Raw genomic sequence first — 27,347 nt, forward strand, 5'->3', positions numbered from 1 at the left:
TCGTTTACTTCATTGATGTCAACTGTTTTGCTTTGTCTTTATCTCATTCCTGTTTACATACCAAACACTGCTAAGTGCAAGGCAGCTTTTCCTCACTAAGCAGAATACATTGTCCTCTCATATTCACATGAGAGATCTAAAGAAATAAAAATGTTTGTTGTAATTTCTTATTCAGTGACTTTGCAAATACAGTAGAGATTAGTGGAATTTATTTTTGAAAGGTAATGTCTTGGTTTTGTACACTCAATACCCTTCATCCCAGCAGTTTTGAAAACAGTTTTAAAAACACATGTAAAGCTATGAAGTCATTCATTCCCAGTCTGACAAAACAGTACTATGTTCGATGTTTAATTATACCTAAATTAAGTCTTGGGATTTAGCAAGTAGTCACAGGAATAACTAGCCTTTTAGAAAAATTTGGTGTATTTCAAAGAAAGACTTCACAAATATTTAATGTGAGGACAGTAAAATGACCTAGTTGTAAGAAAACTGGCTTATAAACAGTTATGTTTTGTCTGGAACTAACGCATATCTGAGATACTATAATTTCCACCTTAGCTTAAAGTAAAAGTTAACTGACCTGATAATGTTGAATTTTCAGTGATGACCATTGTGCTTAATCAGTGTTACCACCCTGAACTGGATGGGAAGGAGGGATGGGGACTGCAAAGGCAAAAGCCACACACTTTTCACATGGTTGTGCAGGTACATGGTTCATTGGGCAGCACTAATAAGGGGAAGGAAGGGATTTAGCTTGTTAATCCATGCTTCTTAATACAATGTCACATTAAATGACACCTACAGCATGCATATTGATTGTGTTAGAGCTGGAACCTGATTATGAAATCAGCTGCATCATCCTCCTGTTCATGTTGGCTGTCTTGAGAATTTTCTAGCAACAAAGCATCAATTAATGAGGAGTTTGTAATAAGAAAAGTCCAATTAAAACTGACTTTGTTTTAAACTTTATATAAAGACAGGTAGAGGCAAAAGGTAAGTCTGTGTTGCTCATTGTGGAGTGTAGCAGAGACACCTCAGATGGTGCTGTGCAGAAAGTACCATAGCTACCCAGGGGCAGTGGTCCATTTGAGGTAATTACCCTTGCTTGTTGCACTTGCTGTACTACACCTAGGTCATACAGGTAAAGCCCAGGAATCTTTGTGTAACACTGCATTGCATTGTGTAGAAGTAAATGTATGACAAGGTAATGTGCCGAGAAACTGCGTAGGCAAATGTTAGGCCAGCTTGAAATCTAGGTCTCCCGTACTACTTATCTCCTGCTGTCTCACTTAACCACCTCATCTGCCTTTCTTTCTTCCATAATGACACAAAACTAAGCATAGGGTGTCAACCTATAATTTCCATTTGTGCTTCTTATTAAAGTTTATTACAATACTAAGATTCAGCTGAAATCAGTGGGATGAAGCACGAGTTTGAAGTTAGTTACACATAAATGTTTGCTGAATTGGGACAATATACGGTGGTGTAATAAATCATTATTCTGCTTCACAGTACATGTAACCTGGCAAGAAAATAAAAATATCTTTCCTTCTTTCTTGTTGTTGCAGTGGTCTGAAATTACTAAATATGATGTCATAATGTGCGTGGTCTGTGTTTTTAGAACAATTGATGCAACATTTTACAGAAGCTATCACTGAGAGGATACTTGTGTGCGTTTTTTTAATGACGCATTTTAGTTAAGGTCAAGCTGTAATAAAAGCCTTTACAACACCAGAAGTGTATGAATGCTTCCAGTAGGTTTATAGGAATCCATTAAAGTGACATGCTCTCCTCTAGGGCATAAACACAGTATCTCCCACCAGTTGCCTAGAAAGCTGACTCATCAACCAGTTCACGCAAAGCAAGAGAGAAGTCAGTTCTATTTCCTGCCTGTCACCACAATTACAAAGAATTTGGATACCTCTGTGTGAGGGGAGAGGTATGCAGAAAATCATATCTAGGAAGAAGCTGATGTTTTGACAGAGCTTGATTTTTTTTTCTCTGTTCTGAATTTCTTTAACTGGACAGCACATAATGTTTTTGGAGAATTACTGCATGACAGGTTTCCACATGATTACAGCATGATATTAAAAAAGAAAAAAGTGTGGATTTTTTGTTCTTTAAGTAAGAACAACAAAGTTCAGGCTTGTAGAAATAAATATGAAGTATTAGCATATCAGTTTTAATAGCTATTTTTAATTAGTGAATGAACATTAAGAGTTTTATTTATATGTCATTTTTACAAAAGACATTAGCCATTTATAGACAAAATACAGAATTTCTGATTCATAACATGATCTGCAGTGACTTGTATTGCATAATGAAGTATTGATACAGAGTCCTGTATTTAGTTAATTATTTGTTTATGTTAAATATTGATTCTTCACTGCTTCCACATGAATTCGTTATCCACTAATCTTGAACTCCTTTTAGCAAAATAAATGTACTAGACAGTGTGGTCAATTGTGATAGAACAGGAGTTAATACCATTCTGGTTCTCTATGGGCTAGCTAAGAGGAATCCTACTAGTAGCACCGAAATGACACACGGGCACGTGCATCTGGAAGAAAGCACCATAGGAGTAATAATTCCTCACAGGAACCAGTTACCCTGATGTCTCAGAAAATAACAGATTATGACATTCAGCTCTTCTCATGTATTTTTTTTGCCTTTTTTTTTTTCTTTCACCAACTAAAGGATTATAAACAGAGGAAAAAAAATATTTTCCTTTGCCCTTGGTTTAAAAGGGGCCTCCAGAGACCTGATCCAACTCTGTGTATCGAGAGAGGATCTGCTGTGCAAACAGACATGTTCTTTGAAAATCTATTGCAACAGCTACACAAAAGAAAGAGAAAATTTAACTGATGTGTAAGCTAATGCTAGGACTGTTATAGCTGCATTCGCATTCGTGTTCCCAGTTCTTACAGGAAGATGATTTTATCATTCCTGAATGTTGAAACTTGGGATTTTCTGCCTCAGGATGATATTTGTTATAAGCAAAGTTTCTGTAGTGACAGTTTCAGCCTCATCTTTTCCACACTTCATACAGCATAAGAACTAAGATAAAAATAAAGTAAGATCGAAGTCATTTAGTCTATGCCTTTACCTGGAAGCCCAGTAGAATAAAAATCTTGTCTTCCCTGAGTGTTTTTGTGCAAGAAAGGATTATTTTTCACTCATCATAGACTTATGAATGAATAATTTTATGCGGAAGGTACAAACTATTTATTGTCTAGATCTAAAATCAAGCGAAGTTGAATTAGCTTGGAGACGTTTGTGGTGGTCACAGCATGTACCCTGACAATTTGACACAGCTTGCATGGGAAATCTTCCTAAATTTCAGGAGTTTGGCCCCATGCCCAAGCTCTTTCTAAAACAACTGATGGAAATCTTTTGACTTACCAATAATATTATTTTCCAGGTATTTTGAAGATATAAAAAAAATCTTATAAGAGGGGTTTTTTTGATTGCTAGTCCATAGTGTATGGAAATTTCCTGATGATAAATTGTTCATACCAGTTCTTCCTAAAATTTGAAGTTAATTTCTTTAAAATGTAAGTTTTCTAAAGTTCTAAAAAAGAAAGACTGTTTGGAACTTATTGTCCAAATATTTATTTCCACTGCCCGTGGGGCTCCCAGGGCCTTTTCCCCAGAGCTGCTCCCCAGCTCATTAGCCTGTATCATTGCAAGGATTTACTCCTTCCCAAATCCAGGAATTTGCTCTTGTCTTTACTGAATTTCAGGAAGTTCCTGATGGCCCATTCCTTCAGCCTGTAAAGGGCAGCCCTACCCTCCAGCATATTGGCTGTTTTCCCCAATTTGATGTTCTCCACAAACTTGGTAGGAACGCAGTATCAAAATCTGGAACAAGTGAGTGTTGGAAATTATCTTCATATCTTAGTTCTAGTTCGGTACCTTCAGGTTTTCATCTCCTTAAAATTAGCTCATTTCTCTACAACGTGTTACGTGCTCTATCATGCTATTCTTCTGTGTCCCTCAGGCCAGCTGTGTAAAGCAGTGGTATTTCCACGTGCACGGTTTTGGGCACAAAGGGCTGTAGGACTTTTCCTCTTTCCAGTATCTTTCTCAGTCTTCTGTAGGCTACATTTAATGAACTCTTTTGCTCTAAGTTATGGTTCTGATACATTTTTCTATTGCTTTCCTCTGGATTTTCTCTAACTGCTCCTGATTTCCCTGAAATGGGATGCCTGAAATCACACGGAATACTCCAGTTGAAGCTTTACCATGCTAAGTATTTCACGCCTCTCATATTGGTATATATAAATAAGGGTATTACACATGATGATTAATTTTTTGTGATAACAAGGCATACTTGGCTCTCACCTAATATATGACAAATGCTTTTCTGATGATCAGCATTACCTATCCTGAATCTGTACATTCAGTTAGCCCTTTGTCTTATTTTGTAATTGTCTTAGTTGTGTTGTGTCTTTATAGTACTCATCCATATCTGGCTTAATTCCTTGACAAAATGTGCTTTGATCTGGTCTCTGACACTTTCTCTGAACAATAAACTAGCATAAATAACCTTATTCAGCCCCTTGCTTCTGTGTTGTTTTTTCTGCATTAAAGATATGTCCAGTGTTTCTAATCTGAGCACAACCCAGAAGCTTTACAATACTCCGAGACCTCAAATGGGTAAATTTTTCTGAGTATAAGCAATTAGAAAATGAAGCTTTTTGCCTGTAACCAGAATTTTTTTACTGAAGAAGTTAACTGATCAGTGAAATCCTTATTACCACAAGCAACATTTATTGAACGGAGTTATCAGCTATAATGAAGTTCAAGGCTGCCAACTAATTTTGTGTTACGTTTCCCTTAGATCAAGCCTGCTATAGCCCAGAAAGCTTTACAGCAAAATGCAGATGTGTCAGCACTCATCCTCTGTCAGGAAAGGAGTCAAGCAGCAAGCAGCTAGATGCTAACTTAAAAAAAAAAAACCACCACCTTTTCTTTCATCATTGGGCTTCATCCTAGTTTTTTATAGTGACTTAGAACCATTTAATGATATAATCCCGCCAAGAATCCTCTTAATTATTCATGACAGAATGTATTTACTTCAGGAAAGCCCTCTGAAAAGAAGCGTCCATCTGGCAAAACCACGCTTTCTCTTCTCCTCTAATTGGAACCCAACTTTAAATGTCCTGACAAAAGGGAATATCTGATGAAGTGGATGCAGCCGACTGATCTCTTTCAGACAGCTTCACTGTCAGATATGAGTTGAACCACTGTAATGAACCAGATATTTCTGTATGATAAACAGCAATAATGTGTATGGGTATGTGACATAAAGTGGCTGTTCTCATAGAACTATAGATTATACATAGTGTTTTAGTAATACCTTATTTGCTCTGTTAGTGAAATATCAAAGTTTATAACAATCCTTAGGAAGGGCTTGCTACTACAAGGTCCCTGTGACAAGCCTTGGGATCTCTGTGGTCAGAGTTGGGTAGCAAGGTCGTCTTTTCACACTTAACAACTACAAACAATACGGCTTGAAGCACTTTAGGATTGTAGTTGTCTAAAGAGTTAATCAGTGAAAAATATAATTTATTTGTCAACTTTTATTTGCTAAAGATCAGAAAAGTTCCCTATGTGACATACATCAACAATTCAGATCTCCCTTGAAACACTAACTACAGTCTGTAGGCTTTGATGACTATAGCCGTGAAGTTTATAGGCACATTTAATTCTGAGCAAAGTGTGAGCCAGATTTCAAGACTGGGGATTAAATCCAGGGCCAAAAGGTGATTGTTTTCTGGCTTTGCTTTGACTATGCTTCAAAATATCCAGAAAAACTTATTTTTGAAATCCTGTGGTGTTCTTGAGCTTCCTACTGAAAGTAGGTGAAACTTCCTAAGTGGACTGTGCTAGGCTTTTTTTGCTTCAGCATGAGTTAATTAGGAAGTTGCAGCACTCAGCTCAGATGTGAAACATGAAGGGTCAGTATTCCCTCATGCTCTAGGTGCTTTGAACTCACTTTGAAATGGGCTGCCTGACACAGCGAATGGGGAAGCTCCAGATTTTTGTGGGCATCATGCTGACTATGAGACAGTAACCAGAAAAAGGGTATCCTCTTCCCTAATTATCAAATTTGAAACTTTTTTGTTTTTATCTCTTCACAGATTTTATAAAAATGTAATGGTTTTAGTAGGAAAGACAGGATAAAAAGACACTTTAAACTTCTGTGATAATTTTTATTTCCTTTGCTTTTCTTGTAAGGAAACGAAATGACATGTTTTGTTTATGTTGAATAAGGCAGATTACTTCATTTGATACTAAATGATGTTTGGTTGCAGTTCAAAAGAAAATAAATGAAATTAAATTCATTGCAAATCAAATACTCATTACTGAGTTTTCAGCAGAGAAGCAAACTGGTAGTCAGAGCTTTTCCATTTAGTCTCAGCTCCTTGTTACTTGCTCAGTTATCTAAGCAGACAATATTACTCTAAAGAAAGTTTTTAACCAGTAGGGTTATGTAAGATATTTTGAAATATGTCACCAAAACTCAGTATTGGTAAGCTCACATTAGTTCCTATGCATTTCTTCTTCATATTTGAGATGTATGTATGAAATTATGAACTTTACTACAGGTATAAGCTGAATAATACAAATTATGTTTATATGTAACAATTATACTGAGAATGACAAGGTAAACAGGTAAGGTAATTGTTGATTTATATGGGCAGTCAATGCACGAAGAATATAATGTCCTAATAAATATTTTTTTATATTCTTCAGTCAACCCCTGCGTGAAAATTTGATCTGTGATGTCAGTTGAATGATGGTTGAAAAATTGTACACTATGATAAGCAACATACTGAAAAATTACCACCATTGATTTTTTCTTCTCAATAGTAATTTTTTTTCCTTTCAAGACTAGAATAACTAAGAATGCTACAATGCTGCCAATGAAAACTGTTAGAATAAAAATCAGAAATAAAAAACTACATAGTCACTTTTACACTTCTCAAGATAGTGTCTAATGCAACATTGTGTTTTACTCAAAGCATCTATACTCTGCTACAGTTATTGATTACTTTATCTTCTTAGAAGAACACCCTTTTGTGGATCAGTAAGTTTCTTCTTTTTTTGAAATAAACAGTCACTTAAAACTTTTTTGAGTGCTGATAAGTTGTCTCTTGAGAGTACTAGTCTGATGCAAATGTCAACATGGTAGCATTTTAACAAATAGTTAACAAACAAACAGTTTAAATGCAGTTAGACAGTCAGTAGAAAGGAGCTAATTATTAGGACTGCATACACTGTTTGGTTTGTCACTTTTACTAGAGGTATAAATATCATTTGTCTGAGCAGCCAGCTTCAACTAAAAGGCTCAAATTCAGCCAAAATCTGAGAATCTTTTTCTAAAGCCAAGAGTAAGCTAATGTGAATGTGCATTTGCAGAATGAGTTTGCACGGAGGAACATGCAAGTAAGGCTGATAAAATTGTGGTAGGTAGGTCCACAATTGGTGTGCAGCCTGCATGCATCGGATATTATGGAACGTCACCTCTGCCTTGTATAGCAGTAGTACCTCTTTTACTAATACTTTCAGCAACAAAGAAGTTGCCAGGTCTGGTTTGCATTTGAACACAGACTGCCTTGTTGGAAACTTACAGGAACGTTACACGCACTTTAGTAACAGCATAAGTTTTCATAAAGATGATGGCTATCACAGTATAGTTTTCAATAACAAATATCTAAGTAAAAATAATAACTAAAAGCTTCATGGTAGGTTACCAATGGAAATTTAAAGCAGTTTAATCCCACTGCATCACTAGCAATGCTATTCTGTCCAGGCCATTTGAATGTCAAAAGACAAAAATGCATTATAACTGCATAAATGAGGAAAGCTACACATCAAGCTATATATAAATACAGTTACTTAGAAGAACTTAGCTGGCAGGAAAATTCAGTAAAAAATAATGGGTTCTGTCATAACCAAAACCAGCACAATATTGAAAAAATACTTACGTTTTGTGGAATAATGATGTATCTGCAGTGAAAGAATCTTTCATTATTATGAGGACTTTTGCACTGTGACACATCCCTTTCCTGTTTCCTTGTTTTTGCAGGAGAGGCAACAATTTAAAATTGGTTCTGGGCTCTTGTTCTTAAGCATAAATAGGTGATAGTAGTAATATTAATACAAAGGGTGTCTCAAGCCATTTTCATCCTCAGGACCTTTAAGGTGGAAAGAGGGAGACGCTAGGGAATTGTTTTACAAGCAAAAACATCCTTTTTATTTCTGTCTAAATGTCACTGTGTTTCTGAGATAAAATGAACTTAACAGTATAAAAATATAATGCCTTGTACAGCTAGTATATACTATACCCCCCCTCTGCTACACTATATATTTTCTGTATTTTGGGGGAGTTGTATGATATCTATCAACAGTTCCAAGTAGTCTATACAATTAATCCATCCTTAATATGCATATACTTTGTATTATAAACATAGAACAGTTGAATGTGGATATCTTCAAAGCAATTTTCGTATTTCGTTAGTCCTTAAATAGTTTGTAAAATGAGTGGGCTTTGTGACATGTTATGAAAGAATTTAGTTGCTTTTAGACTGGGGAGACTGATTCTAAATTCAAGTGCACCCTAGAAAATGTCCAGCTGCAGCCCTTTCCAAGGGTACCAGCACATCTGCTGATTAAATCTTCAGGAGATTTATACTGGGAAAGCCAGACTGTCTTCCAGCGGGCGTGTCCCGGCAGATGCTGCCGTTTGTGGATGGGCTGCTGGAGCCACGGGCGGCTGGTTTGGCGGGTACCCGGTTTGCCCCGTGCTGTATCAGCAAGAAGTGCTTGCGCTGAAGGCAAGAACTGCTGCGTGTTGTTTCGTATCACAGCTCTGCTCTTTCCTCCCAGGGAATGAGCGTCCTGGGTCGGTTTGTTGTGCCACTACCTGAGTTTGTAGTGTTCACACACCTTTTTGCTACCCACTAGCACTTTAACTATGCTAAAAAGAGCTAATTAAATGGGGTTGCTTAAATAAGAGAAGTTATGATATTGTCTTCACAGGACAGGAAAGAGTATTCCTTGCTTGGTACACAGCAAGAGAGTCAAAGAGTTATTTAGTGAGAACACCAGTGAGGAGGCTGTTTTTTGAAGAAATGTCTATAAGCTTCCAACTCCTCCAGCCATTCACCAATAAGATATTTTGAAAGCAGAGTAGATGCTGCCGTAAATCTCCTAATTATGAATCAAAAATGCCGCCAACACATCATGCATAACACTGAACCAGTATAAGCTCACACAGCAGTTCGGAACAGTAGAAAGTATTCTCCTGGATTAACCTTTATACCAGTAGGTTCTATGCCAGATTCAGTATCAAATGTATTCTAGCCTCCTTGTGAAAGGAGGCGTTTTACAGACAATGTAAAAAAAACCCTGAAAAAAACCCCATAAATCTGGCATATGCTTTGCATCATCTGCTCTAACAAGTTTGGCAGCTGTGCTGTCATTTGTATCTTCCTGATTTGGACAAAATGAATGTTTTAGTAACCTCAAGGAAATGGTGCAGAGCTCTGGCGATGATGCTCACGGACCCGCGTTCTCAAAGATTGTGTTAATTCACCAGCTTTAGCCCCTGTGACTTGAGGCTTGTTTGTGCTTGAGATATCTGCTGACTGAGTTCTCCTCTGGGTGCAAAAAGTGCTGATGCACCCAGGCATGTGTTTTTTTCCGCCATCGTTCTTCTTCTGCCAGCCTGCTTGTGTACCTTATGCCATTGTCACTCCAAGGGAAATTCACACTGGTAAATCTGGTATCAATCCACTAAAAATGTGCCCTGCATTGCATCGCGTATACCTCATAAACCTCATTATCAGTTAGAAAAGTGCAAATACTAAATCATTCTTCCATGTGTTTCTAAAAGCTACACACATTCGCATAAAAAGCCACCTTTACAAGGGCGAACACCCTTACTAGAGTGTTGCCAGACTTTCCATGGTAAGAGTTTTATTTTGAAACCATCTCCTTTATAGTGCAATTAGAATAGGATTGTGAACAAGACTTGTCAGAAATTAAACCAGTATTGTTTCCTATCTTTATGATACAGATCGTGGACGAAACATTATTAGAGAGCAGAATAATTGTGGGGAATTTTTGTTGTTGTAATTGTGGTGAAGGGACGAGGGGTGGAGTGTGTAAATTGTCCACATATATTGGTGTTGTGATGATGTTATTTTGGTTTAGGTGTGAGGAATTCTTTTACTGATGTAAGTGACTGTGAAGATTGTAGATTGTGTGATGAATGTGTATTTTAATGATAGTGGTAATTTAATAATAATGATAAAACATTTTTTTACATTCTCAGCATGATGTAATTAAAAATCAGATCGCACAAGATATTCAGACATCTTATTCTTAGTGATTTCAGCTGTGTGAAGATACCTGAATACTTTTAAAAATCTGGCCTATAGACATATATCAAGAGGGTCAAAATACATTGTTGTAAAGGTTAGATTGCTGTGTTTTCAATAGTCTGTTGTACTGTAGTTTCTGATTAATCTGTTTGGTGCTACTGCTTTTTCTGTCAGTTCTGTTTTTTCTCTCCTGAGTTAGCTGTTGCACTAGGTGTCTCTCTTTCTCTCTTCTAATCTTTATTTTTGGTAAGGTTTGTACAATTTCCTTTTGCTTCAGTGTGCAAAGCAGTACAGTTTAAGGGCTGTACAGTTACTACTCTATGTACTCAGTCACTACTTTGTTCTAAGAGATGCTGAGTATACCTGTCACCCATTCAGCTGCTAAGGGAGTGAATGATCGTCATGGGATTGGGCAGATAAGAGCTGATCTATTCTTTAGCCATCAGTAGGGGAATTTAAAGCAGAGTTATCAGAGGATCTCCTCAGAGCTTCATTTTGAAGGGGAATCTCTGATAGTGCAAGAATGGCAAAACTCTCAGTGGTATAAATTAAATTTGACATTTTAGATTACATGTAGGGCTAAAGTTGTGGGGACAAATCTTAAGCAAAAGCTTAAGGAAAGAAATACAGAACATTCTCTGGCTTGGTACTGTTACCTCCAAAGGCTGAGAAAAATCTGTAATAAAATTCTGGTTAGAAGGGCGAAGCTGGCTTTTAACCTCAAAAGTTCAATGATGCACCAGCCTTGTAGACACTACATATGATGTTTTTCCTCTGTGCAGGTATCTAAGCCAGACCGTACTGGAAGAGACGACATTAACAGCCAACCCTCAAAACAGGGAGAAATTAGCCGTACTAAAACAAGCTCTAGGTGCTATGGGATTCAGTAACCTGGTAAGTTACACAAGCTTGTGTTATTTGTGGCAAAAATCACCATATTACTTAGTTAAAAGAAGGCCATAAGGAACTATCACTGATAAGCTTTTGTGGGGAAAAGAAGTGCCTTTCTGTCCTTCAGTTTTTTCTGTTGCTTAAGACCTTGAAACAATATACAGTGCTAGTTCACTCTAGGGAAATTACTGTAATCACTTTTAATTAGACACAGCACCAACAATGTAAATCTTTTTCATTCTTAAAGATTCACAAAACAGCTTCAAGGTATAATACTCCGAACAATTAAATTACATAGATAAAAAGAAACAATCAAATCCCATATGACAGAAACCTCATAAAACCCACAGGAATTTTTTCCTCTTCCTGATTATCTTCCTGTCCCTTTTGATTCTGTGAAACACATTCCAAATTCCTTTGTTAGCAGCACCTGAAAAAGTAAATACGTATTTAGTCAAACAAAATTAGAGCTGGATAACTTGAAAGAGCTGATTTAACTCCAAAAAAGCAACAGGAAGATAGGTCTAGTGTTTGTCTTTAAGCCTATAAAGCTAACCAAGAAAATAATTTGGAAGATTAATCAAGGAGAGGTTCTGGAGGACAGAGGTTTGAGGAGAATCAGGAGAAATCGAGGGCTGACTATAAGAACTCATGTAAGCTGTGTAATTCCATTCAAGATACTAGAATATTTACCAAACTCCGTATTTCTTACATAAGTGCATGCTACCTAGCACAGACTAGCTGGGACACTTCTGCAAAACAAATCCATAAGCGACAGTAGTTCTAGAAGGAGGTAAAAACTTCTTTATCCCTACATGATATTTAGTGAAAAAAGCAGAGGATAAGTTATTATAACAGTATGCTAGATTATCATAAGAGATGACAGATGAGCAACAGTTGTAATAAAAAGGGATCAAGGGCTATCAGCAAAACAATAGTGAGTCTGCTGAAGCTGTTACAAAGTTGTGACGTAGACATCTGTGGTGATGGTACATCGTGTAGTTGTTTGGCATTACTTAGTTAAGGTAGCAAAAAATGTTCTTTGGTAACCTATGCCATCTTGTAATATAAAGAGTGGTGAATTTTTCACGAATATTCACATGGCCATGTACAAAATTGAACATAAATGGCTGCATTTGACAGAATTATTCCTTACTCTTAATGACTTAAGCTCTTCACCTGTAGACTTCAGCAGCAAAAGTTCCAGGCAGTTCTGCATTTAGCCCAGCGCTCACTGATGGATGCATCTCTCTGCCCTAATAATCTTGTTCAGTGAGGAAGGGGTTCAGCCCATAAATAAATAATTGAATGCATAATCAATCATGTTTTAGAAGCCTGCAGAAACTGTCAGAGAACACTTTACATGGAAAAACGCAGTATTCTTTTGGATCCAGCACTTCGCTTTGCTCAGAGTTCTGGAAAGGAAGTAAGTTGCCTCTCAGGAAAGCGTAAACCATCTTGAAGGCTCCTCTATATCCAGGCAGCATTAGAATAGTCATTTAGGAGGCTAGAAGTGTGTGGAGCACCAGAGTACTGCAGGCTGATCTCCAGTGCTGGGGGTTAGCAGGGAATATGTAGACAAAACACATCTAAAATTTTTACCATTTACTTCTGAGGTACATGGAAAGGTCTGTATGTATTATTCCTTGACCATATAGCCGCATTTAATGACAGATAATGTTTTGCAAGAACTACCATAAACATTGCTTAGCAGTCTTTCATGATATCTTGCAAAGTCATGTTAATAATTAATAGAAAATTATTTTAAAGTTGAGGGAACAGGCATCTAGAGCACAATGAGAAAGTGTGGTCTATGTGAACTAACCATGAGGCCCTACCAAAATCGCCAGAATAAACAGCTACCCCAGCCTGCCACAGTTCGGTGCTGTACAGTCATCCCCAAACCAGTCCTGAACAAGCTAACAAACGAGCACGACGTATGCCGTATGAGTGTTCCATTCCATCTTGCCTAAGAGGCCTTCCCAAGAAGCAGGGTATGGCACCCTAGCTTGAACAATAGTTCTTCTGTTGTAAGAGCTATCTTATTCAGACTTTGCCTGTATGTATTGCTTTTTTTAATCTTCAGCTTCGGTACTGTGTGATAGAAAAATATGCTGTAGCCCTTTTTACATCTGTCTCATACAGTAAGAGATTGAAGTTCTTATCCTAAAATGTAGTTTAGAGAATCAGGCTTGCTTAAATAGCGTCAGAGGTGCTCTGTGCCGGAAAGACTGTCGGCTTTTTTTCATGTCCGTTGACAACATGCATGTTTTTTAGAGAGATGAACAACAAGAAGAAAAGCTTTTTTCTTTGACCTGTTGCTTTTGAAAACTGATGAAAAGTCATCCAAGCTTGGTTTCGGTGTGTTCTGAATTTGTTGCAGTCACCTGAGAATAAAGGGGATGTATTGGCTAAGTATTTCATTTGTAGTGTATTTTTCATCTTATTTTACAAATTCCGGTAAATGAGACTTCTCACTGTCACTTCTAGTGTTTCAATAGAACCAGGTTCCAAATATTATTTTTGAGAAATATTTCAAGAGTTATCAGTTAATTTTGCTGTGCATAATGCTGTGTAATGTTATATTGGTTCTCTGTTTCATAATTTTAAAGAAACACCATTGTTACATAACTGACCTTAAAAAGACATCCAAAACCACACAATATTTTCCATGTCTTAGCATTTTTGGTTCATATTTCATGGATTATTTTTTTGCTTGAATTTAAAAACACTGAAAACAAAAAAAGAAAGAAGAAAATTAGTTCTCTTGTTGTTGTGGTAAAAATGAAGCCAGGAAAAATCTAGCCCTAAAGATAACTGCTTCACAGCCTTAGAGGCATCAGAAGATAGTGTGGAATCGTGGGGGGAAAGTGTGTGGGTGAGGAAGGTTGCTTGTCTTTCCTGTAGACCTTAACTACAGCTTTTACTACTAGGAACCTATTATAATTTAGAGCTAGATGCTTTGTGTATGCAGTTGGCTAAGGAAAACACAAACTTTGCTATTCCTAGATACAGAATTTCTCTTGATGGAAATTGTCTATGGAGAAGATACATTTATTTCTTGCAGAAATAATACATCTGTTAAAAATATTTCAGTATTTTTTATCACATTCTGAAAAACTTTATCTCAGTAGCTAAAGCTTTACACTAAAACAAAACCACAAAAAGATAATCTTGTTGTTTTGTGTCCTAGATAGGTTCCAGTTTGTTTTCTAAATCCAAATTTCCTGTTAGTAGTTCACAAGTGAGTGCTTTTTAACTTAGCAAATGCCAATGATACAAACTAGTAGAATGTGTGTTTTTATAAAGCATTGCCTGTCACTGGTGTGTCCAACAGATCTCTTCTTTATCTTATTCTGCATAAAATGTGTGCAGGAGGTGGAGAACCTGTTTGTAATTCTCTCGGCAATTCTGCATCTTGGAGACATTCGCTTTACGGCTCTGACAGACGCTGAGACAGCATTCGTGTCAGACCTGCAGCTACTAGAACAAGGTCAGTAGGACGTGACCTTCGAGCGTCATGATCAGGACACTTGCGCTGATTCACCGACAGATGGAAACACAGTTTCAGGGAGACAAAAATTGACTTCTGAAAATTCATAAATTACTGTGGGAAGACGTTATCCAATTGATTTGAATGTTTTATAAACTACAGATTTTTATGGGGTGAAATAAAATACTAGTATTGCAAATTATCTAGTTCAATATCATGTTTAATGCTAGCATTTGCCAAAAGAAATTGTACAGTGCACTTTGGGCAGTCTTATAAAATGCTCTTGTGCTGCTTGTCAACAGCTGAACAGCTGAACAATTTGCATTGAATTGAATTCTTTACATTCAAAATGTATGTCTTAAAAGGGTCTCTTGTTGTCTTTGAAGTTTGTCCTCTGGGTCACTAACAAATCTCCTCAAAGTGGCTTATGGATGCAGAAAGTCAGTAAGTAGCATACTTTGACTCTAATACGAGAGAAAGTCTGCCAAGCCCTGGAGAAAGTCCTGAGTAATCTTTAAAGACGAAAGAAGGCTGTAATGTAATATACTGATAAGTTCAAACTTCCCAAAGTGCTGATTATAGTAATCCGATTTTGTGTGTTCATTAATTTTGATTAGTCCTGTGACAGCACTCTTTAATGTGTGGGTTCTTTCACTTTTAAAAAATAACATCTACATAAGAATATCTGTTATAAAAAGTAAAGCATGCAATAGAGCACAAATCAGGGTTTGTTTAAATTCTCTTTTCATTTCAGTGGCAGGGATGCTGCAGGTTTCAACAGATGAGCTTGCTTCAGCCTTAACAACTGATGTTCAGTATTTTAAAGGTAATCTTTTCAAAGCTTACATTCTCATAGGTCAGACCTGGTGGAACTTTAATCCTTCATTTGAGAATTTTAAAAGCAGATAATTTCTGTTTCTTTTTTCTTGTGTGGTCTTGTAAATTTTCTCTCTGAGGAATATGTAGGATTATCTGACATGAAATAAGTTAGACTGAGCCGCTGAATTAAAACTGTCTTTGTAATATGGAGCAAAGCAGTGTCACAGTCTGACGTTGATGGACTGCTACTTGATTACTCTTACAAAAGTGTGTGAAGATAACAGATTAGATATTAATACTAAGAACTAAAGCCAACAGGAGTATCCTAAAAAAACCCCACCTTTTTGAAAAAGTTCTTTTCAGTAAAATGCACACATACCCTTTTCCACTGAAAATAGTACAAAGGTACATGTTTCCAAACTAAAGATCTTGCGAGTATTGATAGTCTTCTCATCTTTCACTGAAGGCTTCAGAAAAAAACGAACACCATGTATATGTTTGGCAAAGGAGAAGTAAAAGTGGTGGAAGGACTTACTGTAACTAAAATTACTTAAGGTGAGATTTATAGCATGCTTTCATCTCCATTTTCTGCTTTCTCTCTTAGGAGACATGATTGTACGGAGGCACACTATAGAGATTGCAGAATTTTACCGGGATCTCTTGGCAAAATCTCTATATGGTCGTTTATTTAGCTTTTTGGTCAACACAATCAACTGCAACCTTCAAAATGAAGATGAGACTGGCAGGTAGGAGTACCATTGCAAACTATTAGGTGTGCCATTATCTGTTCAAATCCAGATCCATAAAAGAAACATAATTCCATCACTGAAAGCATTTTATGGTAGTGTGACAGTGATGCTTGGATCTTTAAATCACTGGCCATTCCTTCAAATTGTTTCCTCGTTAACATATTTTTTTACTTATCTGTTTGTGTAGGGGGACATGGTACTTCATGCAGTAATTCAGATTGGTGGTTAGAATTAGTAGCCTTTTAGGAGTTGACAGTACAGAATGAGCTATGTCTCTGAACAAGCAAAAAGCTGCTATGTGTTTTAGTGCAGAATATTCTTTATCCCCAAAACTGTGACCTTAGCATAGGGTATTAAAAAAAATTTTTGTTAGAAGGCCATCAAATGAATGTTTAAACTTCACTGAATTAAATGTTCTAAGAATGTTCTGGATGTCTCTAGGTTATCATCTGCTAAATTCAATGTTGTTGCTATTCAGTGTGGCTTCTTAGAAAAAATGGATGGTAATTAATGTGTGTCAGTGGAGCAGTCAAGAAACAAAGAAACAAACAAACAAAAAAGAAGTCTCAGTAGAATCAAAGTAGCAAACTAAGACAGTAGACCTAATTAGATGATCATATGCATGTGACTTTACCAAGGTTCAACATCTCACATGCTCAGATGAGCTTTCTGATAAACACTAAGTCCAGGATGTCTTGGCATTATTGGTAAATGGAAATCCATAAAAGACACGTGGAACTTCCAAAAAAAAAGAAGTATCTTTTAACTTGTATCATATCTACATTGACTTCATAGGACAAATATTTATCAAGTGCCCTTCTTTAGAATTTTTAAGAATTTGAAGACTTCACAATTTTTTTATATTCCTATCCTATTTTTAGACCAGTTATTAATAAATCACATTTCTCTTCTGTAGTCTTAGCTAACAGAAAACGCTACCATGCCTGAGTAACACACAGCTTTCTGCACATAAAAGCTTTCTGTCCATATATATACCACCAGAGTGCCTAGCTTCCTTCTGGAGGCAAAAGGAAGGTTTGCCAGGAACATGTAATGGTTTTACTTGTCTGTTTCTGATTATATAGCCCCTTACAATTGCAGGCACCTGGACAACCAAGCAAGAGCAACTTTCCAGTCCGTGTCCTAATTTTAAATACTGTGTTTATAACACAGAAGGACAGTGGCATGTGGCCACATTCAATTCTTCCCATTCATTCCTGGGACTTACGGAACGTGAGCTTAGCTCAGTGCATGTCTGTGAGAGAACGATCCAGCTCAGGTATTCAGTGAGCTCATTTGTAGTAGTTGTTGAGGAAGAAATCTAGAGTCTAGAATTTTAACATACTAGAATCTAGTATGTTAAAAAACTGTTAAAATTATTTGAAATAGGTTTTCGATGTGTAATTTTGCAATTTTGAAACTTAATATCTCTCAGACTTTCAGAATAGGATGTTGTGTATCTCTGTTGTTCAGTAATGTAAACCTATAATTTCTAGGTATCATAGGATCTTCAAATAATGAAAGTCAAAGCTGTTTGCATATTGTTTACGTTGTAGTCTCCTATTAGTGCTATCATATGTGCCTGAGGTGACTTCTACCTCATGGAAATACTCAGTGAAAGTATTGCTACCTGTGTGGTAACTTGAAGACTATGTGATGCTGTAAGTCCTAGCTAAAGCAGGGCAGCTGTTTGATGGCAAGAATGAGGAATTTGATGCAATAGTTTTATATTATACCTATGCTTGAAAAAGGGGAGTTCTTCATTTAGTCTGGCTAAAGGAAGCTAGCAATCTCAGGATATATTGGCAGTGCTGATAAGACACATTAAATTTTAGCAGGCCAAACTCAGCCTTAGGTCCCTTTCCACACTTGAAGCTAAATAGCTTGTTTTAAGAGAAAATTAAGTTGGCCTTCCTACACTGATATTTCAACCTCACTTGAGTTAGCCAGTTTAAGATGAGAAAATACCTCCCTCATCCCCAGCTGTTTTTTTAGTCCAGCCTAGTGAAACTGTATGTCCTATAGTAGTAAATCAAGGAATAGCACAGTCTAAGATCCAAGTTGGATTAATGCAAGTCATTGCACGATCCACCAAAGACATTAACTAATGTGGCTAAATAAGGCTGATTGATAGATTTCAGGCCACACTTCATTCCCCGGTCAGAAACTTGCACATTTACTACTTATCAGATGCGATGAAGCCTTCATCAGAAGCCTGGAATAAGGTTTCTAACTCATTTCTCTTGTTTTGTTGTGAGGTAGCTTAACTGTACTTCCATCCCACTTCAGTGAGAATTTAGGAAGCAATAAAATTAGATTTATTGGCTTAGTAACTCTAAGAGAAACAATTGATCTTGACATTTTTGAGGAAAATAGTTATCTGGGTTTAACTTTTATGGTAAAGGTACACAATTTTGGTCATTAATATTGATTTATATTTACCATGAAATAACTTGTGGCTATTTTCAGGCAAAGGTAAAAGTGATCACTGCCATTAGATCTAAGGGAAGGGGAGATGATTCTGTGAAAAGCTGAAAAGATCAAGCTCTAGAGGTATTAAGTATAGAGGATAAAAGTGTTGCCAGAATCCAGCAAATTCGTTACTTTATAATACTATCCGTTAAATATCAAGAGTTTTAATGACAGTGTTAAGTAAGATAATACACCTTCAGAAATGCTTTTCTCCTTCGTAAAAAGTTACTTATGATTTTGTGTAGTTAGAACTAAATTGTAACTGTGGATTCTAGTTTGGACTGATTGAAAGGTACCTTTGAGGTTTATTACTTTTTCATCTTGATATTGTTTTGAACAAATTTACGGGGGAGAAACTATTTTTCTGTAATTGGCCTCCAGAATGGGATTAGAGGAAAGCTAGTACAATTTCTCACACATGCTTGTAATTATTTTTAAAAAATGAATAATATTGATACTCACTCATTTATATAATGATTTACTATGCCCCTGATTTTATTATTGTAAAAATTGTCTAGGCGAAATCCTTCCCAAGGCTCTTAACTCTTCAAAGTTTACTACTGTTTTACTTCCATTCAAATAAGTATGCTGATTTTCAGTTTTGTAGATAAAAGAGACTAGAGCATTCACGGTTGCCTAAATGTGGCATTTCAAGCTACTTGATTGCATGTTGGCAGAGTTTGATCTAGTGATCCAGATTGTAGTAATAAAATGTCTTATGATGAAGTTCTAATAACTCCTGACTCATTCTGCTAAGGACTTTACATTTATAGGGATTTAAGAGTGTCTGTGAACTCTTGCAAAACATTGTTGTTTTTTTCTGATGAAAATCAAGCTAATTAGGTATATAAGCTTGAGAAACTCTTGATATTGTCTTCACTGCCTGCTAGTAAGTAGAAGCTAGTTAGCAGACGAGATTAGCTAGTTAGCAAAGAGTTTCTCTCTTACGTGGCCTGAAGATGGGGCTAACGCCAACATGCCTGCTGTATTACAGACAAGCAAAAAAAGCTAGCATTCAGATATACCCTCTGTCTGCATCATTTTTGAAAGCATAGAACAAATTGTGCTTTAAAGAACTGGGGAAGAGTATGTGCTACTGATGCGAAGGCTATAGATCTTGAGTCTATTAGCAAAACTATTTCTCCCTTCCTGCCATACCTGTCAAGCCACCGAAAGAAACGTTTGTCAAATAATGAGCCAGCGTTTCTTTCCACCGTGTCCAGCCACTGTCTCTGTCTGTACCGCTCACACCTGGGTAAGGTAATATTAAAAGTGCAGTTGTTGAGCAAGATGACCGAGAGATATGGCAATGACACTAAGTCTTGGCAGAAATCTCAGAATCTTAAAAAAATCTCCAAAAAATCTCTCAGAAGGCTCAGAAACTGGTTTATTTTAGTAATTGTTTGAGACAAAGAACATATCCAACTGGGAGTATTCAGCCTGTCCCCGTCAAGAACCGTGTTTATGACAATGGGTGTAATCTGTCCCCCTGGGAGAACTGAGAGTCTTAAGTAGGATTCTGAGGGTCCTCATTTGGAGGCTAGGTTATATACTTCATCTAATCCTAGAAATATTTCCTCATTCATCAGTATTACTTCTAGTTTGTACAGATCAGACATAAGCCTACTGACTTCCTTCCTGGTTACTGGCAGAAGTTGAAGGAAGAGCAAGAAATGTTATGTCTGGGGCAGATGAAAAGACACGTTAGACCATCCTGCCTCAATGGATTCACTTTTCTGTTTTATGTAGGCAGATTACATAAAATGACAATGGGAATGAACCCTATGGATTTCAGAGATGAAAATCGTGTGGGATGAAAAAAGAGCGATCAAATAACATCCTGTAGGTTTGTCTGAAGCACTGGGTTGGAAGTATTGTAAAGGGAATTGGGAATTCTGTTCACCTTGCCAGGAATGGCAAACAGGTCAAGAGCATCGCGTTATGAATGGCAAGATGTCTGCCAAGACAGTAGATCATCAGACAGGATGTCTGGTGCATGTGTATTGTTTTTAGGAGTTGCCAAGAATTGCTGTATAATGCAATTGTTAAGTGTACAAGATCAAAAGGTATTTCTAGTCCATAAGGACATCTTGAGAGAGAGGTCATTCTGAGGAAAAAGGCAAAACTTGGAGACACTGTAAAATATTATCACTTGAAATGCTGTTTTGTAAATCACAAAAAATCAAATGAGTTACGGTTAACATCCATGCCTGTTTTTAACTATTCACAGCAATGTACTGGTCTAAGAGATAAAAACATTCTTTAAATATTGTCAAATTGCTTTTTTTTTTTTTCAATTTAGGAAATAATGTCAAATTTGAAATCAAAGTCTCAGTCCCCACTAAAACTATAGCTGTTTTATTTACATATAGTAAATATTGAATATTTGAAACATGAGGAAAAGTGTTAGTGATGTTTAGTAACCATAAAAGAGTAAAGTAAAATAAGGGGATTTTTCAGAACAAAAAGTGCTCTTTTCTGATATTTGTTCTTTTAGACACTGATGACATGCCCTTTCATTTGTAAACATGGGATCATTTGTGCTTTATTTTGCCTTGGGAATCTCTGCTATGATTAATTTAAGGAAAGTAATTTTGCTGGAATTAATATGATTGACAGCTAGACAAGAAAAACATATATGACCCTCCCTCTGAGAAGAAAAGTGGTATAGAACAAGAAGAAAGAAAGAAACAAAGCAAAGTAATTTGTAGCCACATATAAAACAACACTTTTAATTTTGATGTTGGGCTGTCTGTTGCTATTTAATTTTCAAAATCTGGGCAATAATTTAATACAGGAAAATACTGTCATAGTTGGTGAGATTTTGCAAATAAACACCACAATGTAGTAATAAGATGTTGCTGTTGTCGAGGATGCAGAGCCTTGTTCTACTTGCCCTGTAGGCAAGATACTAATTATGTAAAACCTCCAGCTCTTTTCATGTAGTGTTTGCATCTTCTAATAATACAAGGCCAAAATTATCAAGTGGAGTCCATAGAAAAGATTGGGATGACATATTTTCCTGTCAACAAATGCATCTCCAGCAAATCAAGATATTTCTTGGAAATACCGTGATTTTGATAAGTAGTGTCTTTTGAGATAGGCAGTAGGCTGGCTGCTAAGGCTTTTACCTGGAGTTTTAGAAACTAGGGCCAGGTTCCTGTTTTGCCTGATTTGTAGTAAGTCATTAAGTCCTTTGGTTTAGATCTTTTCCTTATGCAAATGTTTAAATATTCCTTGAGAAAAAGTAAGAGAGACTAATCTGACAAAATAACAGTCATGGCACTCAACTGGGGTGTAAGCAATCCAGCCTCAAATCTATTCATTGAATCAGACAGAGAAGGGATAAGCTGTTCCATCGGTGTTAAGTACCTCTTAATAACTGTGAAATATAATGCATATAAGATGTAAGAAAGGAATTCTTCACCATGAGGGTGATGAGGCACTGGCACAGATTGCCCGGAGACGCTGTGGATGCCCCCTCCCTGGCGGTGTTCAAAGCCAGGTTGGATGGAGCTCTGAGCAACCTGGTCTAGAGGAAGATGTCCCTGCTCATAGCAGGGGGGTTGAAACCAGATGATCTGTAAGGTCCATTCTAACCCAAACCATTCTATGATTCCAAGCAATATTTCAGCTGTTGTGCAGTATTCTATGGCATGGTTTTTCTTTCATATGAGGAAACCTACAGATAAAACACAAAGTGATAAATAAGAATGAAAACTTACTAAGTATTCTGAAATTCCAAAGTACTTTTTTTCCCAAAACTTATTTAAATGTCGTAATAACTCTGGCTTTTCAATATTAGTCTGAGGTAGTGTGTTTTCAAAATCTCGAATTCTACTTAATAGAAATAGACTGGTTTTGTTGAAACCCCATTGTGACGAGGAATGTACACCCATCTCTAATCAGGAACACTTGAGAATGAGGCTTACATTTTAAAACACAATTTAAGTTGCGCTCATTGCTAGAGATGGAGGTTGTGATATATCTTTATGCTGCTTGTTGTAGAAATTCCTTTGGAGGCTAATCGACCTCACGATAACCTCTCCTGCCCAACGAAGTCATTCTAGACTAGATTTATTGCACAGCTCTCTGTGTCTGACATTTATGCACACAGCCAGTCTTGTGGCAATCAGTAGGGCATTGAACTAGTATGCTTAGAAATGAAAGCAAACTTCTTGGCTATGATTTCTGAAGAAGCCTCTGCTTGTCCCTGAGGATTGTTTTTCCTAGCTTGTTTTGTGGCACTCATTTTTTTTATGATTTTACTTTTTTGTCTATTATATGGGAATTTATATTCAGGGCTGGATCCTGTGTTTACAATGACTGTAACAGAACTATACTGAAGTGCTTCAACAGTGGATCACCTTTTTCTCCTTGACATCTATACACATAGATTTAGACATAGAGAAAACATGGAAAATGGAGGAAAATGTGGAAGGAAAAGTAGATTTCAGAAACAGCAGGCTGCAATGTTGTTTGTGTCCATGTGAGCCCATACATTTACAAATTATTTTGACAAAGAGAAAGGAAAACTCATCTGCTTTAGTAAGCATCCATCTTCTTTCTCAGGAAGCTGAATGATTTTTCCTTAGCTTATTTTTCCTGTTCCAGAAAGCCATTGACTATAGTGCAAAGTCTTTCATCCTGCTGGCAGATCAGTTAATTCTGGAGAAGGTCCCACTGCATTCACATAAGCAAACTGCAACAAATTTTTTACTGTAACCCTCTTTTTATGTTCTCTGTCTAATGATATAGTGAAGAAAATACAGAAAAAGCCCAGCCTCAGTGAGTCCAGGCCTTTCATATAGAGTTCTCAAATCCTTCCAAAGCAGGCAACAGGATATCCCAAAACATTAATTTTGCTCCCTGTGGTGAACTTAGTTTCGTCTCCAGATCAGGTTTACAATTATATTGTCCCAAGTAAGTACAGCATAATAACACCTCTGTCCCTTTCCCATTTCTCCTGTCCAAATCCCAGGTGACTGCCTTGCCCTAGTCCTTCCACGGGGCCAAGATAAAAGCCCTTCCCTAAATGCAAGCCATGGCACATGATAAATTAGATGCACTGCCAACAAGTATTATTTTCTGTATACAGAAAAGAAATGTTTGTCTTCTTCATGCCCAAATCCTGACTGTTCTTTCCCCTGAGAGGTGTAACCTCTTGCGCAGCCTGAGCTTGCAGCCTGTACTTGATGCTGGCATGGAGAGAACTTTGGCTTAACAGATTTCCCTTGAAGTACATTTAGTAGGAGCAGTTCTGGCTGTCAAAGAAACACAAACTGGAAGGGGTGGCTGAGTGCAACCAAGCAGTTTTGAAACTTCCTCTAAATGGCTAGCCCTCATCTGAGCAAACAGATACCTATACCTTTAGAAAAGGGACTTTAAAGAAGCTAGGGTTTTTTCTTTCTCTTATAAATTTAGTTTTTAAAGTGGCTGCTAAAACAATTTTGGTCCCTGCTTTTTATTTATGTTCTATATAACAGGTTGGTGGGTAGAATTTTGATTCTATTGTATACATGGTCTGCTCATGTATTTCATACTGTGTTTTTGAAATACAGCCTGCTTTCATCCTAGAACAGAAATACTTTTGTCAGAAACAACAGATATAGTATTCACTTGCTTGAATTTTTATTATCTGTAGTATCTTTTCTTTCCCAGTGACCAGGTATTTGAAATTGGAGTACTGGATATTTTTGGATTTGAAGAATTTCAAAAGAATACTTTCGAACAGGTAAGTGGCTATGTTTTGCTGAAGTTACTGTAACTGTTAATGTTAATTCTTCTATTAAGGTTTTGGCTTTCAGCCAAAACGAGTGTTTTGATCAGAGTATAAGCATAGACAGAGGTGAAAATTTACTCTTAAAATATTTTGTTCGCATTCTGCCTATATAGTTTTGAATTAAAACCTGGGCTTTGTAGTTATTCATCATTTTGAAAGAATCTAGTAAACACCTACAGTAATGATTTGGAAGAGGGGTAGTATCAGCACTGAAAGACAATCTGAGGAAAATATTTAGTGTTGTCTGTTTTCATGCCTGTGGAAGTGATACTTCAACTAGGTCAGTGAGTAGAAAGACAATACAGTGGATTGGAAGAAAGATCAAAAGGACTTGAGATGCCTTGGAGAAAAAATAGAATGAAAATGCCACATTATGCTAAGTGCTATTACTGGAAGCTTTACCTCTGGGTGACTTTACAACGTGACTTTTTAAAAAATTGAATTACATCCATGGAAAATAAATTAAACTTTAGCTCACCAAATGCTTAAAAATCCATTTAAATATCGATTTTTTTTTGAAAATTATGGAACTCTTTGCCCACCTTCAACATTAGTATCTGATCTCCAAAGCTCTTGTGAGTTTCGCATTTCTGAAAGCATGAACAACTCTACACAACATGCTGAAAGAGATGTCTAAGCTATTGTTCAGTTTTTCATTCATTCTGTAATGCAGCAGAAGAAAATCAAGCGTAGAATAGAAAATCAAAGCATAGAAAGGAATAGAGATGGCATCAGCAACAACAAAGGACCTGTTATTGTTTGAAACCAGAATTTCCCTCTCATCCCAGTCAATCCATTGTTTTAGGGCTCAACTCTTTCTAGTGAAATAGAAATGACAGAGCCACATTAGTTCAGTTTGTGTAGCATGTTTACGTCATCACCCAATTTCAAAATGTTTGAAAGCACAAACAGGCTGAGCTTACCTCTACCTTCAAAAGAGCATGTAAGAATGCAATAAAATACACTCCCGTTCCCCTCTTACAAAACTCTTTTTGCTATTACAGTTCTACCTTGCTTGAACATTTGCTGCTTTAAAGACTATTGATGTGTGTCGATATTCACAGTCATTTACTCAGTGTGAATGTCTACTACGGGGAAAATATCAAGTGAAAAATAAAAAACATTTTAACAGACTGAATATATGCAAAAAATTCCCAGAAAAATGACTAATTAATAAGAATAAAGTATTCTGTAGATTTTAAATACATCTCAAAAGAAAGGCATGCATCTTGGGACTTGTTATTTCCCTTTGTCTCTGTTCTGCATTGTTTCTTGTCATGAAACTCATATAAGTTTTGCAACTGACATCGTGAAATACCATTAATTCCATTTTGTGGGCTAAGTCATTTTCTGCTTTGTGACTGCAGAGGATTCTTGAAGAGAAAAATATGAGACTTAAAGAAAAATGCGTAAAAATAATTTATTTTATGATTTCTGCGTGGCAAACATGATAATTTCAAAGTCAACTTTGCAGTTTTATTTTATTTTTTCTAACTAAGTATATTTCAAGAGACGCTGACTGTCCCTCCACCTGGACTGAATGCATTTTGTTGGGTAATACTGAGTAAGACTCAGAGTCATTACCTCAGAAATTACTGAACTGTATTCCTGAAAAGCTAGAATAGAGGTGAGGGAATTACAGACTTTAGTTTTATATGGACTCTAAAATGTGATTAACACATCTGATTCCTGAAGTGATAGGTTGCGGTATCAATGAAGAAAAGCAGTTTGTATCTCCACATGGCACCATGTAATCATGCAGACATACCTGAAACAGCCTGCACACAAAAGCTCGAGCTGTCTAGCGGTGGAGCCTAGTTCAGTGTTCTGCCTGGGCTCGTTAACCCTGATGATAAACAGGCTTGTTAGCCCAGATAGGGTCCTCATGCAAAACATTGCATCATGTCTGCAAACATGCCCAATGTCAAGGCCTGTGATCGCAGAACATGAACATTAAATGTTACAGCCAAACAGTGGAGAAGCCATAAAAATTACTTTTTCATCACATTTAGATTAACATATTTTAAAATGACATAACAAAAGTAATTTGGGGAAAATAAACCCCTTGTTTCAAATTAGCGTGAGACAAGGCACTCTTTGTGATACCTGTTTGCCTGCTTTCTTGAAAAAAAAATTTACAACCGTTTTCAAGAAAAATTAAAACCTCCTGATTGCCCAAATCTGGGGACATTCCAAGCAGCTGCATGAATCTTTCTGGTGGTTCAAATTAGGTCAGTTGATAGACAGTTTAACATCATAATTAAGAGAGAAGTATGATAATAAATCACATGTCAATTTAAGTAATTCATTTCAATAGACTGTGTTTGAAGACGATTCGGAAAGAGAGAGCTGGATAAACCATGTAGAATAACTTGTTCACTCTGGTGAGTGTGTTGGAACGACAAGGGATTAGAATATTGACATGTCAAAGGCAACCGAAGAATTGGTCTAGGAACGTTTCATGAACAATAAGTAGGACAACAGATGTCAAAATAGAAAAGTAGGATTAATTATGTCTACACCAAGAATCTGATAACTTGTGCATGCAAAATGGTGTGACCGACAACTTGCAAGGAGAAAAGTTTTATAGACCATTGCAAAGAAGAAGGCATTAGAAGTTAAAAACGGTATTAATTAAGTGTTCAGTTTTCCTTGTACTTTTGTACTTGGTGAGCATTGGTAAGCCTTCATTTTAGAGAACATATGTGTGATACATTATATTTATCATAGCAAAAATAGAACAT

At 36.7% G+C, this 27,347-nt stretch overlaps 1 protein-coding gene across 5 annotated transcripts in view; it reads left to right on the forward strand.

Moving 5' to 3' along the window:
- The window catches only part of MYO16 (myosin XVI), a 411,384-nt gene that overhangs the window by 269,824 nt on the left and 114,213 nt on the right, over window positions 1-27,347 (forward strand). For all 5 annotated transcript variants that reach the window (XM_075424696.1, XM_075424706.1, XM_075424665.1 and 2 more), the window contains 5 exons: window positions 11,180-11,291; window positions 14,664-14,781; window positions 15,536-15,607; window positions 16,205-16,346; window positions 24,483-24,555. In XM_075424696.1, the coding sequence (XP_075280811.1) occupies window positions 11,180-11,291; window positions 14,664-14,781; window positions 15,536-15,607; window positions 16,205-16,346; window positions 24,483-24,555 (517 nt within the window). The remainder of the gene's footprint in view (window positions 1-11,179; window positions 11,292-14,663; window positions 14,782-15,535; window positions 15,608-16,204; window positions 16,347-24,482; window positions 24,556-27,347) is intronic.

This window comes from Opisthocomus hoazin, chromosome 1 (assembly GCF_030867145.1).
Source record: "Opisthocomus hoazin isolate bOpiHoa1 chromosome 1, bOpiHoa1.hap1, whole genome shotgun sequence".
NCBI lineage: Eukaryota > Metazoa > Chordata > Aves > Opisthocomiformes > Opisthocomidae > Opisthocomus > Opisthocomus hoazin.